The 15,889-nt window shown below is 54.0% G+C and overlaps 1 protein-coding gene across 1 annotated transcript; it reads left to right on the forward strand.

Moving 5' to 3' along the window:
• The first annotated feature begins 817 nt into the window (after positions 1-817).
• EEF1A2 (eukaryotic translation elongation factor 1 alpha 2) lies at positions 818-13,164 on the forward strand. Its single transcript, XM_075721192.1, has 7 exons — positions 818-961; positions 4,669-4,848; positions 5,649-5,945; positions 10,152-10,302; positions 11,732-11,988; positions 12,075-12,309; positions 13,037-13,164. Exons 1-7 carry the CDS (start codon positions 818-820, stop codon positions 13,162-13,164), a joined length of 1,392 nt encoding a protein of 463 aa, XP_075577307.1.
• Positions 13,165-15,889: the final 2,725 nt, after the last annotated feature.

A 15,889-nucleotide genomic window follows, 5' to 3' on the forward strand; every position in this document is an offset into this window, starting at 1 on the left:
AGCTGCAGAGCCATGGTAACGCCGGGAGATGCCAGAACAGCTCCCCGGGTATATTGAGTTGCGTTTTTAGCCTCCTCCCTCTGTTTCACCCAGAGTCACGGCAGGAAAAATACAATAAATCCCCCCCACTGCAGGCTCAGCCCGTGCCGCTGGGCTTTCGGCAGCCCCGCTATTTGCAGCCCCGCTCGGGGGAGCGGGCGAGGGCTATTTTTGTCCGTCCCATTTTGCGGACACCATGTTGTCACCCGAACCGTGCGCAGCTGGGGAGCGAGGAGGGCAGCCTGCGGGGACGGGCGCCCACGGCTCCTCCCAAGGCACCCACGACATGGAGGAGATGCCCTCGGGTTTGGAAAGACCGAGAAGGCAGCAGTAGCAGCGCTGAGCCGGAGGAAGGTTTTCTGGGGAGGAAGGGCACCTTCGAGGCACCGATGACGTAGCCCTGGGAACCGGGGGTCTCCGGGAGGGCGGTGGAGGGCAAGATGCCGAAAACCGTGGCATCTTGCTGAGATTTGGAGGCTGTACGTGGCGGCCCGAAATAGCCCAGCTGGCCGCCTCCGGGGCCAGGCTGGCTCCGTCCCAGCGTGGGCAGAGCTGCCAGACGAGGCCGGGCACCCCCGGGCGGGATGGGGCGCGTGGTCCAGCGGGAAGGTGGGGTGAGGGGAGGAGAGCCATCCCCGATGGGCCGGACGGGTGCTGTCACGGGGGGGTCTTTTGACGCGACTGCCTCTTCCCCCGCAGCCTCCCCAAAAACGCAGCTGCGTTCCCACAGCCCTCCCCGCCGCCACCCGCCCCGGCCAGCCCCGCGTAGCCCGCCAGCATGGGGAAGGAGAAGACGCATATCAACATCGTCGTCATTGGGCATGTGGACTCTGGGAAATCCACCACCACCGGGCACCTCATCTACAAATGCGGGGGCATTGACAAAAGGACCATTGAGAAATTCGAGAAGGAGGCTGCCGAGGTGAGGAGCCCGTCCCCCAGCGTGCCCCCCGCCCCGCACTCCCACCCGCAGGGACACTCCACGCCGATGCCCCGCAGTGTCCCACGGGCAATATTCCCCTTTCCCTGGTGCTGCCCTTCTCGTACCTTCTCTTTCTCCCTTTGTTCCCATCTATTTTTTTCCCCTCTGCACCCCTGGGTCTTCCCGACTTCCCCGGCCTTGGGAAAATAGGCCAGCTGGGCGCTCGCCACCCTCTCCTCCGGAGCTGGGGGACTCGCTGCCGCAGGCTGTTAATGAGGGCAGGGGCACGGCCAAGGTCTGCAAGATGGGCTAGGGAGCCGGCGGTAATCGCCAGGATTCTGGAAGAGATGCAAACCATGGTGCTTTAGGGCATGAAATTCCTTCTAAATATTGTGCATGAGGAGGAAAACCTGATAATCCCTCACTGCCTAGTGCAGGACTCTGAATTTCACTCTGAAGCATCTACTTCCAGCGCCCGCTGGGGACAAGGTGCAGCATCAGCTGGACCACTCGTTTGATCCAGTTTGTTAAACCCCCGTTTTCCTAAAGCACATGGCCTGAAGTGTAGCTTGATTGGTAGCCTTTAATATAGAAAAGGTGGCACGAAGTGTGAGCGTTCAAGTTAAATTCTTTTGTTTAGCTCTTATAATGGTGACATTTGTAGCAATATAATAGTGCATGCATTTAGCAGGCTGTCGCGCAGTAAAGCACCACCCCGTACCTATAATGCGGCAAACACAAAGATTAAAGAGGAAGAAATAGTCTTGGGGAGAAAAATGTGAATTGGAAGCTCTCAGAAATTAATGATGGTAAATTCTAGAGAGGTGGGTGAGCCAGGAAAAGCCTGCCTGTGTTATTGATAGGGCAGATCTGGTCTCTCAGAAGATGGCTTGTCGTCATCGTTCCAGGAATCTTTAATGCAGATATCCCTTGATTGATTTTTTTTTTTTCTTTCTGGACAAGATCCCACATTTCAATGAAAAAAAACCCCAAACCTCAAGAGCTGCCACTCTTGATTAGATGTTTTGCTGTCTGTCTGTCTTACCCCTTTGAATTTGCTGATAGCATCCGAGCTAAACCACCCATTTCCCTGCCTCGCTGTCAGCCCTTTTTTCCAGCCCTTAAGCGAAGAGCTTCTTCCTTCATACAAAATCATCTCTCCCCCCGGGTTTAAAATGATCGCTGATATCCCTGTATCTATTTCCCCCCCTTTACCTACAGATCGGATACGGCATGATTAGGTTATTGTAGATGCGATTGCGGCTATTTTAATTGAACAGACACTTTCACTGACTTGCCAGAATACGCGGGGACTGGAAGCTGCTATTAATAGCCTATTGACTGAGCTTACAGACTCCATTTTCTGATGCAGGGCTGGGGAAGGGTTTTCTTCCATTAGGTGGCATTCGCAGGAAATGGAGGCCTGCATGCACCCAAAAAGCCAACAAAAAACCCAGGGTCTAGTCTTTTCCTTTTTTTTTTTTTTAGAGAAAAGAGAAAGGATTATTTTTTTTCTTTTTGACTTGGGGGCAGAAGTAACAGTATCTCTGAAAGAAGAGTTGTTCTATTTAAAAAAAAAAAAAAATTAAAAAATCAGTATTTGTGGTCTCCAAATAGAAAGCTGTCCCTCTGCTGGGGTTTGATCAAGCAAAATCAAGCTGTTTCTGGCACTGAACAGGGAAGGTATTGTCCAAAGCTAGATAATACCCTGTGTTTTTTTTTCAACAACAGCTCGGGATAACTGAATATGCCCCGTGAAAAGGAGGGAAACTGGTTGCTAAATAAAGGATCTCATTTGTCTTCAGGTTATGCATGATGCCGAGTTCTGGGGGGGTTTCACACGAGATGACCGGCTCTTTGTGCGCGTGGTTGCAGGTGCCTGCAATAAGGTGCTGATTCCCACTCGGCTCCCATGGAGAGCCAGGGGTCTGCTCCGTGCCTCAGTTTCCCCATCCAAAAGTGAAGGAATAGGCTGCCGACGGGTGAAAGGCTGTGGGATGTGCTGATTGAGCTCCTGCCTGAGAACTACCCGTTATCGATGCATTGTGCAAAATGCAGCGCTCCTCGGTGTATCTCTGCCATTTCCAGCGGTAAACGAGCACGCTCTCTTTTCCCCTGGCAAGAGAGGGGTTCGGTGTGCGTGCTGGAAAGGGTTAACCTCCGAGCTCCTGCTCTGTCCCCTCACTAAGCCAGGAAGATGCTTAGGAGCAGAGGTTTGATTCTGGATTTTTCCACCTCCCCGCCTGCCCTTCCTGCAGGCACGAGAGCTCCCAGCTGCCCAACGGGGATGGGGCATCCCCTGTCGACCCGGTGTCCCCTCCGAGGAGGGGGAGGCTTGCCTCCTGATTTTAGGATTTTGCCTGTAATCTTCCAGAGCAAGCTGCAAAGCCATCGCAGCGCTCAGCTGTTACATAAACGGGCCGGCACTGTCAATTCCTTGTGCTGCCCAGGCACAGGGCAGGAGCCAGGGGCAGACCAGCCCCCGGGCATGGCGTGGGCAGGGCAGGTTCAGATGTGATGCTGCGTTAGCCTGCTTGGCGAGGACCATCACCGAAGCGTTCGCTGCCTGTGATTAGGAAGTGCTTCCCTCTGGACCAGTGATTTATAATTGGCCATAATGAATTTTATGCATTGATACTCCAGAAGACACTGCGGTCGCAGAGAATACCGGGAAGGATGGATGGGCGCGGGGTGTCACAGCTCTGTCCTTGCGCAGTGGTTAGAGCCCGTTAAATCATCTGCAGATGACCTAAATTCCATTCTCCATCTTAAACAAAACCTGGTGTCTGAGGCCAAGAGCTGATGCTCAGTGCCCATTAACCCTTTGCTTCGGCCGGGCTCGCAGACTGCCCCGGCACACAGTGTGGTCATCAAGGGGTGGTCTTGTCCTGCCCCTGATGACATGACGTCAGAGGACACCGACCCAAAGGAGAAAGCGGTTCAGAGGTGACATCATGGTTTTACCAAGGAACGTGCTTTTACCAAGGACTATGCTTTATCACAGGAGAGATTTACTGTAGCTATCTCACCTAGCACGATTTTATGCATTACAATGTTGGCTGAGATTTTGGCCATTTGGCAACAACAGTTGGTCTGGCTGCAGCTCACAGTAGCGTTTTGTGTGAATTCACACAGTCTGTGGCAAAAATCAATCACGTTTCTATTCTGCTCATAGCAACCATCTCGCATCGCGTTTTCTTTTAACCCGTTCCCCTCCTACACCCCTGTCAGTTATGGGCTCACTCGTACAGCAACGCCCTTCCCCACTAACCAGCTGTCTCACGGGTTCAGTTAATAGATTAAAATGCGGCAATAAGAAGCTTTCCGCCATTGCTGTGTAATTGTGTAGCACCGTGATTTCCCAGCGGCAGTGCAGGACCATGGTGTTTCATGGAGGAGACTGCAATCTCAGGACTCGGGGACAGACATGAGCCACTGGCTCCAGCTCCTCCCCATCCACTCGCAAATTCACTTCACAGCTCTTCTTCCAGCCTCTCCTCATCCTGCTGAGGAATGCGTGGAGAGCAATATCTCCTTTCACCTGTGTTTATTAGTAATAGATCATTGCCATTGGATCTAGGGAATTTTGCCTTCAATGTTTGCAATGTGAGCCTCTGTGAGCTTGGGATGTGCCCTGGAGGGTGGGTTACTGGTACCGGTGCTGTGGGCTTGGGTTTCTCACCGGCTCTTGCCTTTGTGTCGGCCAGATGGGGAAGGGGTCCTTCAAATACGCCTGGGTGCTGGACAAGCTGAAGGCCGAGCGTGAGCGTGGCATCACCATTGACATCTCGCTGTGGAAGTTTGAGACCACCAAGTACTACATCACCATCATTGACGCACCCGGCCACAGGGACTTCATCAAGAACATGATCACCGGGACCTCCCAGGTGAGAAATGGTGACCGGGGGTGGGGGTCTGCCAGAGGTGGGAGGCTGAGGCTTGCTGATGAGCCCAGGGTCATGCAGGCGCTGTTGGAGTCCTTCTGGAGGTGGGTAGCTGAGACAGCAGGCATCAAGTGGTGTTGAGGAGGGTCCATGCAAGAGGCTGAGTAGCACCAGGGGACCCAGCTCACCATGGTCCTGCACCTCCCTGGGTGTCTGGGGCAAAGGGCTTCCTTGGGCACAAAGATGTGGTTTCTCCACCCTGTTTCCCGTACTTGGAGGAGGTGAGGATGAACACGGCATCTCTGGGAGCTGTGGGATGCTATACCTACAGGCCTTTGTGTGAGGGTGTCACCCACATTATTTTAGACTCAGCCAACTGAGGCATACAAGAAACTGCCAACAATCCCTTAGGTTTTATTGGCTAAAGCAGACTCCATGGGTCTTTTCTCCTTCCTTTTTCTCGAAACAGCTGTCTTTGTCCCATAAACCACATCACATTACCAAACTCCACAGACTACCCTTCCAGGGTAGGGCGGTTTCCCCTCATTGCACTGCAGGACATTCCTGCATCTGACTGTAGTTGAGAGGTGCTGGATGAGCCTCACTGCATGCCTGGTGAGGTTCCCATTGTGATGCCAGTTGGGCCAGGCATGGCTTCCTGTCAAACCCAGGCAGCTTCTGCTGTGGGCTCTGGGTGTGCATGGCTGTAGTCTCATCCATCAGCCAGGGAGATTATCTGCAAGACTTCAGTAGGGTTTTAGATAAGGCCTTGGCTGTGCAATTCATTAGCTCTCTCCTCCCAGGCTGACTGCGCCGTCCTGATCGTTGCTGCCGGCGTTGGTGAATTTGAAGCTGGTATCTCCAAGAACGGGCAGACTCGTGAGCACGCCCTGCTGGCTTACACCCTGGGGGTGAAGCAGCTCATCGTGGGCATCAACAAGATGGATTCCACAGAGCCCCCGTACAGCGAGAAACGCTACGATGAGATCGTCAAGGAAGTCAGCGCCTACATCAAGAAGATTGGCTACAACCCAGCCACAGTTCCCTTCGTGCCCATCTCGGGTTGGCATGGAGACAACATGCTGGAGCCCTCTCCCAATGTAAGTGTGTGCGTTGTGTTAGACTTTCCCCCCCGTTCTGACTATCCTGATCCAGGCTGAAGCTGACCCCTGTGCTCTGAAAACCGCAGGCATGTTTCACGCACCCGTTGTGCGTAATGGCCTGTGTTGCCAGCGTAGATGCGTTTGTCATGTAGCTCTGATTGCGCCGAGCCAGGATGAATGGGTGCGCTGCTCATGGGCATGCTGGTTGCTGTACCATGGCCAGACACCCCAGCGGCTAAACATGAGCATCTTCAAGAGATGGTGGCTTTGCTTCTGGGATGTGATTTGAAGGTTTCGCATCGTCAGACCCATGGTGACATTAGAGCCATCTGCAGCAATTGTCACTCTCAGCAGGAATATCATGTGTGTTTTTAGGGCATTGTTTTCTGAGAGAAATAACACAATCTGGTCACAGGCGTGTAACGGCTCCTGTCACACAGCTGGGCTCCCACATGTTGGGTGTCGGGTGCTGTTTCCCATCGGTGCCGTATGCCACTGTGATGGCCACACCTCCAGTTCTAGTGCTGAGATCTCACTTCTTAAGGTGACTTTTGCTTGGGGACGTACCAGGTTTCCCATGCCAAAACCATGGTTTCCTAGAGCATCCATTTGGGTTTGGTCTTTTTCCGGTTGATTTTTGCAAGATCTCTCCCTCTGCGCATCAGTGATGGGGATGGTGGGGCCACAAAGGCAGGGTGCTCTGGGTGGGCCCTTGTCATTATTTCATTTGACAGCAGGGGAGAAAGAAGAGCTTGAAGAAGGATGGGGGCTTCTTGGCTGTCAGGCTGCCTGTAGCAGTTGTCACTCTGACATTCTTTTTTTGGAGAAAAAGCTACCCCAGTTTTAGTCTTCTAAAGAAATGATGGGCTGGAAAGTTCTGGCCAGAGGAAGGCCCCTGTTCTCCTGCTGGCTTCTGGGTGACCTTGAGCAAGTTGCTCAGACCAGAAACCCCCAGGCATCCCTTGTGAAACCAATGGGAAATTTGATGCTTAAGGGGGCTTTAGGACTTTGCCTGTGGATTATGGGTCAGGGCTCTACGATGAGGGAGGCAACGTATGAGTAGAGCAGCAATTGAGGGAGGTCAAGGTTTGCAAGCATGAGCTAGAGGAGTGCTGGAATGCAACTCACACCGTCATGAAACGCAGCTCACAGCCTTGCACAGGAAAGGCAGCTCACTTGGGGCTGGCTTGGAAGGAAGGAATTTTGGGGGCGCTTGGGAGATTCCTGTCCCCTGCAGACCAGAGCTGGGATAAAGGTCAGCTGCGGCCATGCCAAACCCAGCCGCATAGTTCCTGGGTGCCTCAAATCAGGCAGGCCCCAAATGTCAGCAGCTGCTGGGCCGGGAAGATGATCCTGAACAATTCTCCTATTAATAGGCTGCAGAGGGGAGGCACGGAGCAGGATGGGGCTTGCTGGCCCCTTCCTCTGGACAGGTCTCGGAGCATGTTCTCAACATGATGCACTGCCTGAGAGAAGGCAGGGGCTGAAATAACTCACCCCTCTGCCGTAAGGAGGCAGCTGGCTCCAGGGTGGGTTCCCAGGAGCTGCCTGAGCTCGGGAATTGGGAAGAAAGCTTGGCCAGAGGTCTGGATCAGCATGAGCTTTGCTGGAGAGGGTGCAGGGTCCTCCCCATGCTGTGGTCCCCAGGAGGTCCCCATCCTGCCTTTGCCAGGACACCAGTTTGGGACAGACTCCTCTTTCCCATATTGCACCCCATCTAGGAACGCTTGAGCAGGAAGCCAGTGTAGATCTCTCTCCTCTCATTCCCCACCCAAAAAAGCTCTGATTTTTTTCACTCGCAATTTCTGGCGGGGTTTCACTGAAGCACAAGGCAGTCAAGTGACTTGCCTGTCAGGGGACTTATCAGAAAGTGGGGATTAGAGCTGTGACGTCCGTCCAGCTCCTGTCACCTCCGGGCAAGAGGAGGTGTGGTGCTACATCAGGCTGGAGCCAGCTCTGCGTGGAAGACTCCAGCCCGTGTCCCTTTTGCACAGCAGCCCCAGGCCAACTGCAAAAAATTATGACTGGACTGCACTTGCATTGAAATTTGACATTTGAGAGCTTTTTGGCAAATGGGGTTTTATGTGAAGCCGGCTTTCTGTTGCTGCAGCTGACAGAACTGGGCCATTCAACATAGTTTGGGAGGCTTTCACCCCGTGGGATGCTGCAACCCAAACACATCTGATCTGCGGTGCAAGAGAGCGTGGTGGCCCGGGGCTGCAGCCTCAGTGTTGGGGTGCGTGGGTGGGTGTGTTGGGATGCTCACGGGCTGGGTAAAATCAGAGAAAGGCGACTGCTCTGTAAAATGCACTTGGGGTGCGAAAGATCTGGAGCTCAGCTGTTGTTTATGGGGGCTTGAGCCCGCAGTTTAGCCTGTCTGGCTGCGGGGTTTGGTTGGATCCTGCTTTTGCCATAGGAGTGGTAGAATAGGAACTGCTCTTTGGGAAGCAGATTTGGGGAATACGTATAGGAGGTTTACTCGGGTGGCCCTAGGAGGCAGCACAAACCAGGTTTTGCAGTTGCCTCTCACCCTGGGGCCGTGCTGAGGTTTCTCAGAGTGAATTTGCTCCCAGAAGCTGTCAAAGTGCCTCTTTATCTGATCCTTGGGGTGTCAGAAGTTTTCTGGATGAAGCATCGAAAGGGAAAAGGACAGCTCTGACAGCCAGGCGTCACGGGGCAGAGGTTGCCATTTCTCCGTGTCCCCAAGCCACGCCGGGGCAGAGGGACGGGAGCTGCGGGCACGCGGGCGGCCGTCACCCTGGAGAGCGGAGCCCGTGGGCAGGCGGCTGCCGGGGCAGCTGCTCGCATGGGCGCCTGCCCGGCGTTTTGGGCTGTTTCGGCGACAGCAGGCTGGGGGGAAGGTCTGAGTCATTCTGCGCATCACATGCGGCTCCGTCACCGGCTGGATGGATTTATCGTTTCGCTGAGCTGTTAGCCTGACGCTGGGGCCGGCTGCGTGGCAATAGCTGCAGTGGCCTGGGAGGGATCCCTCTGCAAAAGTGTCCCCAGGCTCCTCCTGCCACTGTCACCGAGGAGGGCAATCCGTGTCAAACGTGACCCTCTGAGAGAGGCTGACCTGAATGTGTTCGATGCAGGCTGAATTCCCGGGCTGCACCCAGCTCTTCCCCTCGCTCCTTCCCAAAAGCGGTGCAGACTGCAGGATGGGAAAGCAGCCTTGGCATGGCCGTGTCCTCCAGGGATGGCTGTGAAACTGGGGGCACTCTGGGGGTCCCATTTCATCCCTAGCCCAAGCCACATACCCAATGCACTGTGCCACCGATGTTGGTGCCTAAGGGGAAAGCCACATCCGTAACGTGTGCGATGGGGCTGGGGCACACAGGCAGCGTTTTACATCTGAATGGGAAAATATCATCAAAACCTCTCTGTGTGGAGGAAGGGGGAATGACCTTGCAGACTCTGATCTCTGCTTGTTGTATCAGGGTTGTTGCAGACCCAGGACTGAATTTTTCTTGCCAGCAAGCCCCAGGCATTGCTACAGCTTCCAGATGTGCAGCATCACTTCAGGAAAGCAGTGTGGTTCCCTGCATCAAACCATGGGCTCTGCTGAGCACATTTCCCTGCCTCTCTGCCTCTTTTCTGGCCAATTTTAGCTTCAAGGGTCCAGTTTAGGGCAGAAGCAGAGAGCATCTGTGAAAAATGATCCTGCCCCTCGGCAGCCCTAGTGCAAGCACCAGGTTTCCAGCATCCTCCCAAGCCAGGGTTTAAAAACCAAACCCTGGAGGGGTGATAGCAGGAGTGAGTGGGGAGAAAGGTCTGCCTGGGGCTCTCCTTGAAGAAACTCGCTTCCCAAGAGTGAAGGTTGGGCGCTTTGTAGCTGGGACTTGGCTGGAGACCCTCTGGTCCCTGTGCCATCGTTGCTGGGGGGCAGGATCCAGGCAGCTGGCATGGGAAGGCAACATCCACAGGTTGGTGTTGGGAATGGGGACTGTGAGTTTGCTGGATTTAACCACTTCCATCCTTTTTTTTCCTGTTAATGGATGTTTCGCACATTTCTAGGAGAGAGGGGGGAGATTGAGCAAGGGGGTGCAGATAAGCCTGCAGGGATGGCGTGAAAAGAGCTCCCCAGTCCCCAGGCAAAGCCAGGACATGGCTGGACTAACTCCATGAAAATTGTCCTGGTGGGACATCTCTCTGGGATCACTTCTGATCACTCAGTGCCTGTTGTTGCTGCTCTGTTTCCAGATGCCTTGGTTCAAAGGTTGGAAGGTGGAGCGCAAGGAAGGCAACGCCAGTGGGGTGTCCCTCTTGGAGGCCCTGGACACCATCCTGCCCCCGACCCGCCCCACAGATAAACCCCTGCGCCTGCCCCTCCAGGACGTCTACAAGATTGGAGGTGAGCAAAAGTCCCTCTTCTCTCTGCTTTAAACGGAGTCTTCATTCCATGGGAATTTGGGAATGACGTTTCCAGGTATTGGGAAACTGGAGGGATTGGACTCAAACTTGAGATCGTGTTGGGGAGAAGAGTGCTAGCTCCAGGGCAAAGACCCCATTTGAGACTGGGCTGTCTGGGGTCGGAGGGTGACATGCCCGAAGGTGCCCAGGGACCAGAGAGGAGCAGCAGGTTTGTAAATTCTCCCCAGGGAATACACGATGCCAAAATGGCTGCAAATTTGGGTGTCCCAGAGGTCACACAGCTGGCAGGGCAAGATGGAGGCAGCAAAAACGTGCTGGGGCCCGGATGAGGGACAAGGCCAGCGGGGAGGCTGGTGCGTGGCAGCTTGGCCGCGGTCTGCCCATGCTTCCCAAATGCTGGTGTCCATCACCGGCACCTCCGTCTGCCGAGCTGGGCCACGGCACCAGCCATGTAGGGAGCGCGTCGGTCGGCGCGTCTCCCTTTCCCTCTGGAGCGGTGATGGGGACGCTTTTCTGAGCTATAAATACCCCGTGAGCTCTCTGACCTGCTGGCAGCAGCGGGCAGCCCTGCTGACTCCCCAGCTGCCGGATCAGGCAGGCACAGCCGTTTCCAGCCCTTTTCCACACTTTTCTAAGGACACGTGCACCGCAGAAACCAGGCAGGGATTGAACATGGGTTTTAGCAGGCTTTTTAACACGGTCTCTTGTTTACGATGGAGATGAAAGGCGGTGAGCAGGTCTGTGTCCTCCCTAGCTCAGGTCGGGGAAGGAGATATGGTTTTACCATTAGGCAGGTCCTTAGAGAGCAGAGACGCAGTGGGATGGGAAGAGGTGGAGGCAGCAGGGTGGATGTGGAGGAGCAGATGGGTCCAGCCAACCTCCCCAACCTCTTTTCAAGGTCATTTCTCTTAATGATTCTTCACCTGACTCCGAAGGTGAGTTTTCCCGAAGTCTTCTGATGACAGAGGGTGTAAAAAGTCCTCTTCATTTAACTAGCCACCCTCGTTCCGTGGCACAGTGGGGCTTCATCCCATGCTAATGGTGCGGCCATCAGGGATATGGAGCGTGTTGCTGCATGCACGCCACGACGTGCCCGGTCCTCCACACAGGAGGTGCCACGGCTGCTGCCAAAGAAGAGCTTCCAGGGCACGTGGGTTGCTCAGGGCCTTCTGATTCTGGTGTTACTCATTTTTACAAAACTCTGGGTAGAAAGGACAGACTTGTGGTATTTTTGAAGACCCTAATGTTGATCTTGCAGCTAAAATCTGGGGTTTTTTTGGTTTGCAAGAAGTAAACGTGGTCTTTGATGAAAACTACTGGAGATATCTTGCTTTTGCTGCAGCCAGGCTCTGGCCCAGGGATATGACAAGCACGTTACATTTTGTTCTGCTCTGTCCTTGTCTCCACAGGGATCGGCACAGTCCCCGTGGGCCGGGTGGAGACCGGCATCCTGCGGCCTGGCATGGTGGTCACCTTTGCACCCGTGAACATCACCACTGAGGTGAAGTCTGTGGAGATGCACCATGAGGCCCTGAGCGAGGCTCTGCCCGGGGACAATGTTGGCTTCAATGTGAAGAACGTCTCCGTCAAGGACATCCGCCGCGGGAACGTCTGCGGGGACAGCAAGTCGGACCCGCCGCAGGAGGCAGCGCAGTTCACGTCTCAGGTCAGCAGAGCTGGTGGTGCCACCACGCACAGTTTGTCACCATCCACCATCTCCCAGCCTTGCCCTGACACTGCTCTGTCCCCCAGGTGATCATCCTGAACCACCCCGGCCAGATCAGCGCCGGCTACTCACCCGTCATCGACTGCCACACCGCACACATCGCCTGCAAGTTCGCCGAGCTGAAGGAGAAGATTGACAGGCGCTCTGGCAAGAAGCTAGAGGACAACCCCAAGTCCCTGAAATCGGGTGATGCGGCCATCGTGGAGATGATCCCTGGCAAGCCGATGTGTGTGGAGAGCTTCTCCCAGTACCCACCCCTTGGTAAGGGAATGGCTCTTTTGAGGTCTCCTCTTGGAGGAGCATCAAGTCTCTATGATTGTAGAGCTCACACCAGCCGTCCTAAGCCTCTCACAGTATCCCCCACCAGTTAGACCGGGGAGGGAGCTGAGCATGTTTTGTTACTCCCCCACGTGCTGGGGGTGCAAAATCTGATGCATGAACTTTGTTAGGGTCAATGGGGTGGGATGGGCTTTCTGCTGAGCTGGGTTTCCAAAGGCAGGGTTGGGTTTTCCCTCTGGGAGGAACAGAGCCTTTCCTTCAAAGTTCCTAAACCCTGATGGTTTCTGAATGCAGAAACGTTTTTCAGCTTCCCTATCTCTGCCCTAAAACACAACTGGTCAGGGGAAGAAAGAGGGAAGTTTGCTCAGCAGAGGACACCTTTTAATGCAGGGGAGTGTTGTGCTTTCCTTGGATGATGTTGCACATCTGGAAGCTTTAACAATGCCAGGAGCTTGCAGAGAGCAGATATGATTTAAGTTTAACAAACAGCCGTTTAAACAGAGAGGAGCATCAGGCTAGCTTGGCGGTCAGAGCAAGCGTTGGTGGCTCAGGGCTCGTTCCTGCAGGAACCTGCTCCAAGGACAGGGGTAACGCATGGCACCACGAGTGGTGGGTGTAGATCCCACCGTCACCCACCCAGAAGATCTCAGCCTTAGGGAGGGCAAGGCGGCCGCGTTTCGCTCACGTCCCCCCTCTCTTCACCCCACAGGCCGCTTCGCTGTCCGTGACATGCGGCAGACCGTGGCTGTGGGTGTCATCAAGAACGTGGAGAAGAAAAGCGGCGGGGCTGGTAAAGTCACCAAGTCTGCCCAGAAGGCCCAGAAGGCTGGCAAATGAATTGTGGGCTCCCAGTGCATCGCGCAGAAACCATCCCTGACACCAGGACGCTGCCACCGTCTCCCCCGGGCGCATGTGTGCACATCAGCTTGTAAGAGTTTATATGTCAACGACTGGATGCTCACCATTAAGGTCCAGTGGAAATTCTTTAAAAGGAAAAGCATGTTCCAGCGTTTGTGAGGCTTCATGTTAATTTTACCAATAAAACTGGTAGAACATCCACAGTGGAAAAAAAAAACAAACAAAAAACAAAAAAACAAAACAAAACAACCAACCCAAAAGGTGTGGAGCTCTGTGTGTGCGTCTGTCATTGAGAGGGGCTGGTTTTGATGGGCTTCCTGTAGTCCCACTTAGAGCAGATGGTGGGGACGGGCACAGGCAGGGCTGGGATGGAAATTTGGAGGAAGGAGGAGTGCTTGGCACCCATATTCAGGCTGTCACCCAGTGCCCAGCCCTTCCCCAGCTCTTGCCCCTCGACTGATGTAGGTGTCTGGTCTGATTGTGCCAGCCTAAAGCAGGGGCTGCTCTTACAGCAGCCTGGGTTTTGATATTGTCCTTAACCTGCTCAACCTTCCAATATCAACTATCAGGGCCTTTATTATAATTTTTTCCATGCAAAATAAGCTTAAGTTAACCCTCTAAAGTTATGCCATTTAAAGAGAGAAAATACCATACCTCATGCCTCCTTGAAGGGCTGGCAGCATCGCTTTTATTCTTTGGAATACCCCATCATTTTGGGAGAATCGGCCAAGGCTGCCTTCTCTCTACACACTTCTTTGCCTCACACACAGCGGATCCTCCAGCCCTTTCCAAACAACATGACAGGAATGTTTCTCCCCAGCTGAGGCCATGTGCTGGAGCCCAGATGTGACTCAGGACTCCCAAGAAGTCCCAAAATTCATGGTCTTCACCCAGCATGGTGTCTTGGCTCCCATTGCAAACTTGCAGCCCGGGGCAAGGTCTGCGCCTCTCCCCACTCGTCCCAGTGTCACCTGTCCCAATTCAAAGGCTTGTGTTTGCCAAGTGTTTAGGACTGACCAAAACGCAGTCAGCTGAGAGCTTTGAGGGGAAAGGGGTGCGAGCACCGAGCGTGGGCAGGAGCGGGAGGTGGTACAGCAGGGCAGGGAGGTGGAGAGAGGAGGTGTGAGGGTGCTTCTGGGGACATTTCCAAGGGACATTTCCTCGGTGAAGGTGGGGTGAGCGGCGTGCTGGGGCATCCTGAGGTTGTCTGTGCTCGTGACTTGGCTTTTAGGAGAAGCCACAGCACTGGGAGCGGATGCCATGCACGGGCTCTGTGAAGGACACCATCGTGCGAGGTCCTTCCCAGGAGAGCTCCAGAGGCACAAACATCATTACTGTTTATGTTGCAGGAGCCCTTAATGATCCTAATTAACATCTGACGCTCTGCAGTGCTAAGTGCCCCCAGGCAGAGCCTCGAGAAGCTGATGCCAGGCTGAATTACAGAGCACTGCGTGAAGCCACTGCCTCCTGCTCCCCAACACCATCCCCGTCCCATGCACCGGTCTGGCAGCAGACAGGCGCGTACCGGCTCACGGAGCCACCTTCCCCAAAACTGTGTGCGCAGGCCACCGAGGCTCCTCGTCCCTCTTCGTGCCCCCGACAGCCACCAGCTTCCCCCATAGAAATGGATTTGATGCCCAAGGTCTTTGCAGCATTTGGGCTCTATGAAGTGCCATGTCCTTGGCATGCCACAAATTGGAAGGGGATCTGGGGATCCCCCCAGGCACAGCATGACTGCGGGAGAAGGTCGTTTTCCCACTGATAGTTTAATCTCATCTTCCAGCTCCTCTTGCATTTCCCAGCTCCTGAGGCATGTTGTCCTTGAGCTAGAACAGCAGACTTGTGCCCCTTCCTGGGTATTCCCAAGCAGGGCGGGAGAACGTCATCATGTGCATGTTTTTCCTCAATCCTTAAAAGTAGAGGGAACAGGAACTCCTGTGGGAACATCCCCTCCATGCTGTGCAGGAACCTCCAGCTCTCTGGCCCCAAGGGAAGCCACTCCCTGGCACAGCAGGAGTGGGGACAACCTTGGGGTGAGGTGAGGGACAGAGAAGAGCAGGTGCAAAATATGCACCTGGTCCTCTATAGCTAAAAGCCAAAGCAAGTTTAACAAAACCACAGCTACGTTTCCATAGAAATATGCCAGGGGAGCTGTGAAAGATGCTTGGGGAGCAATGCACAAGTGGTGTGGTAATTAACGGTGTAGCTGCAGAAAAGGGAAAATATAAACCCCAGAGGATTTAACTCAAACCTGCTCGTGGCTCACAGCAGGTCCAAATTTTCAGCCTCATTTCTGTGTGGTTGGTACCCCAGGTAATCTGCAGGATCAGAAAGAAGAGGCAGGCCCTCAAGTGAGATGTCTGCAGCTGCAGCATCCCTGGCTTTGGGAGGTTTGGGTCAGGCTTTGTAGAGACACAGAATTAACAGAAATATTCTAATGTAGACCCACTTCAAAGCACGAGGTTCAAAAAACAAAATCAAGTATGCTGAATTTCTGGGGATCTCAAATCAAAATCAAATGAAGCCATGACCTGCCTCCACCCAAACCTCGGGTCTGAAGACTCATTGTGGATCTGGGTTTTGGGATTGGATCAATGACCCACCATGTGCAAATCATTGCCACAGGGCTTGCAGGCACACTGGGGATGAGGCTTCGTTTGGGGCAGGTGACCCACTTTGGGGTTCTACCAAAATTGTAAGCAAC

Source organism: Pelecanus crispus, chromosome 14, assembly GCF_030463565.1.
Source record: "Pelecanus crispus isolate bPelCri1 chromosome 14, bPelCri1.pri, whole genome shotgun sequence".
Taxonomy (NCBI): domain Eukaryota; kingdom Metazoa; phylum Chordata; class Aves; order Pelecaniformes; family Pelecanidae; genus Pelecanus; species Pelecanus crispus.

What these genes read in the sequence shown, in the direction of transcription:
- EEF1A2 (XM_075721192.1), top strand. Translation starts at nt 818, where the DNA reads ATGGGGAAGGAGAAGACGCATATCAACATCGTCGTCATTGGGCATGTG. An exon ending in TGATCACCGGGACCTCCCAG is followed by an intron (nt 4,849 to 5,648) that starts GTGAGAAATGGT and finishes CTCTCCTCCCAG; the next exon opens with GCTGACTGCGCCGTCCTGAT. An exon ending in CAGCGCAGTTCACGTCTCAG is followed by an intron (nt 11,989 to 12,074) that starts GTCAGCAGAGCT and finishes TCTGTCCCCCAG; the next exon opens with GTGATCATCCTGAACCACCC.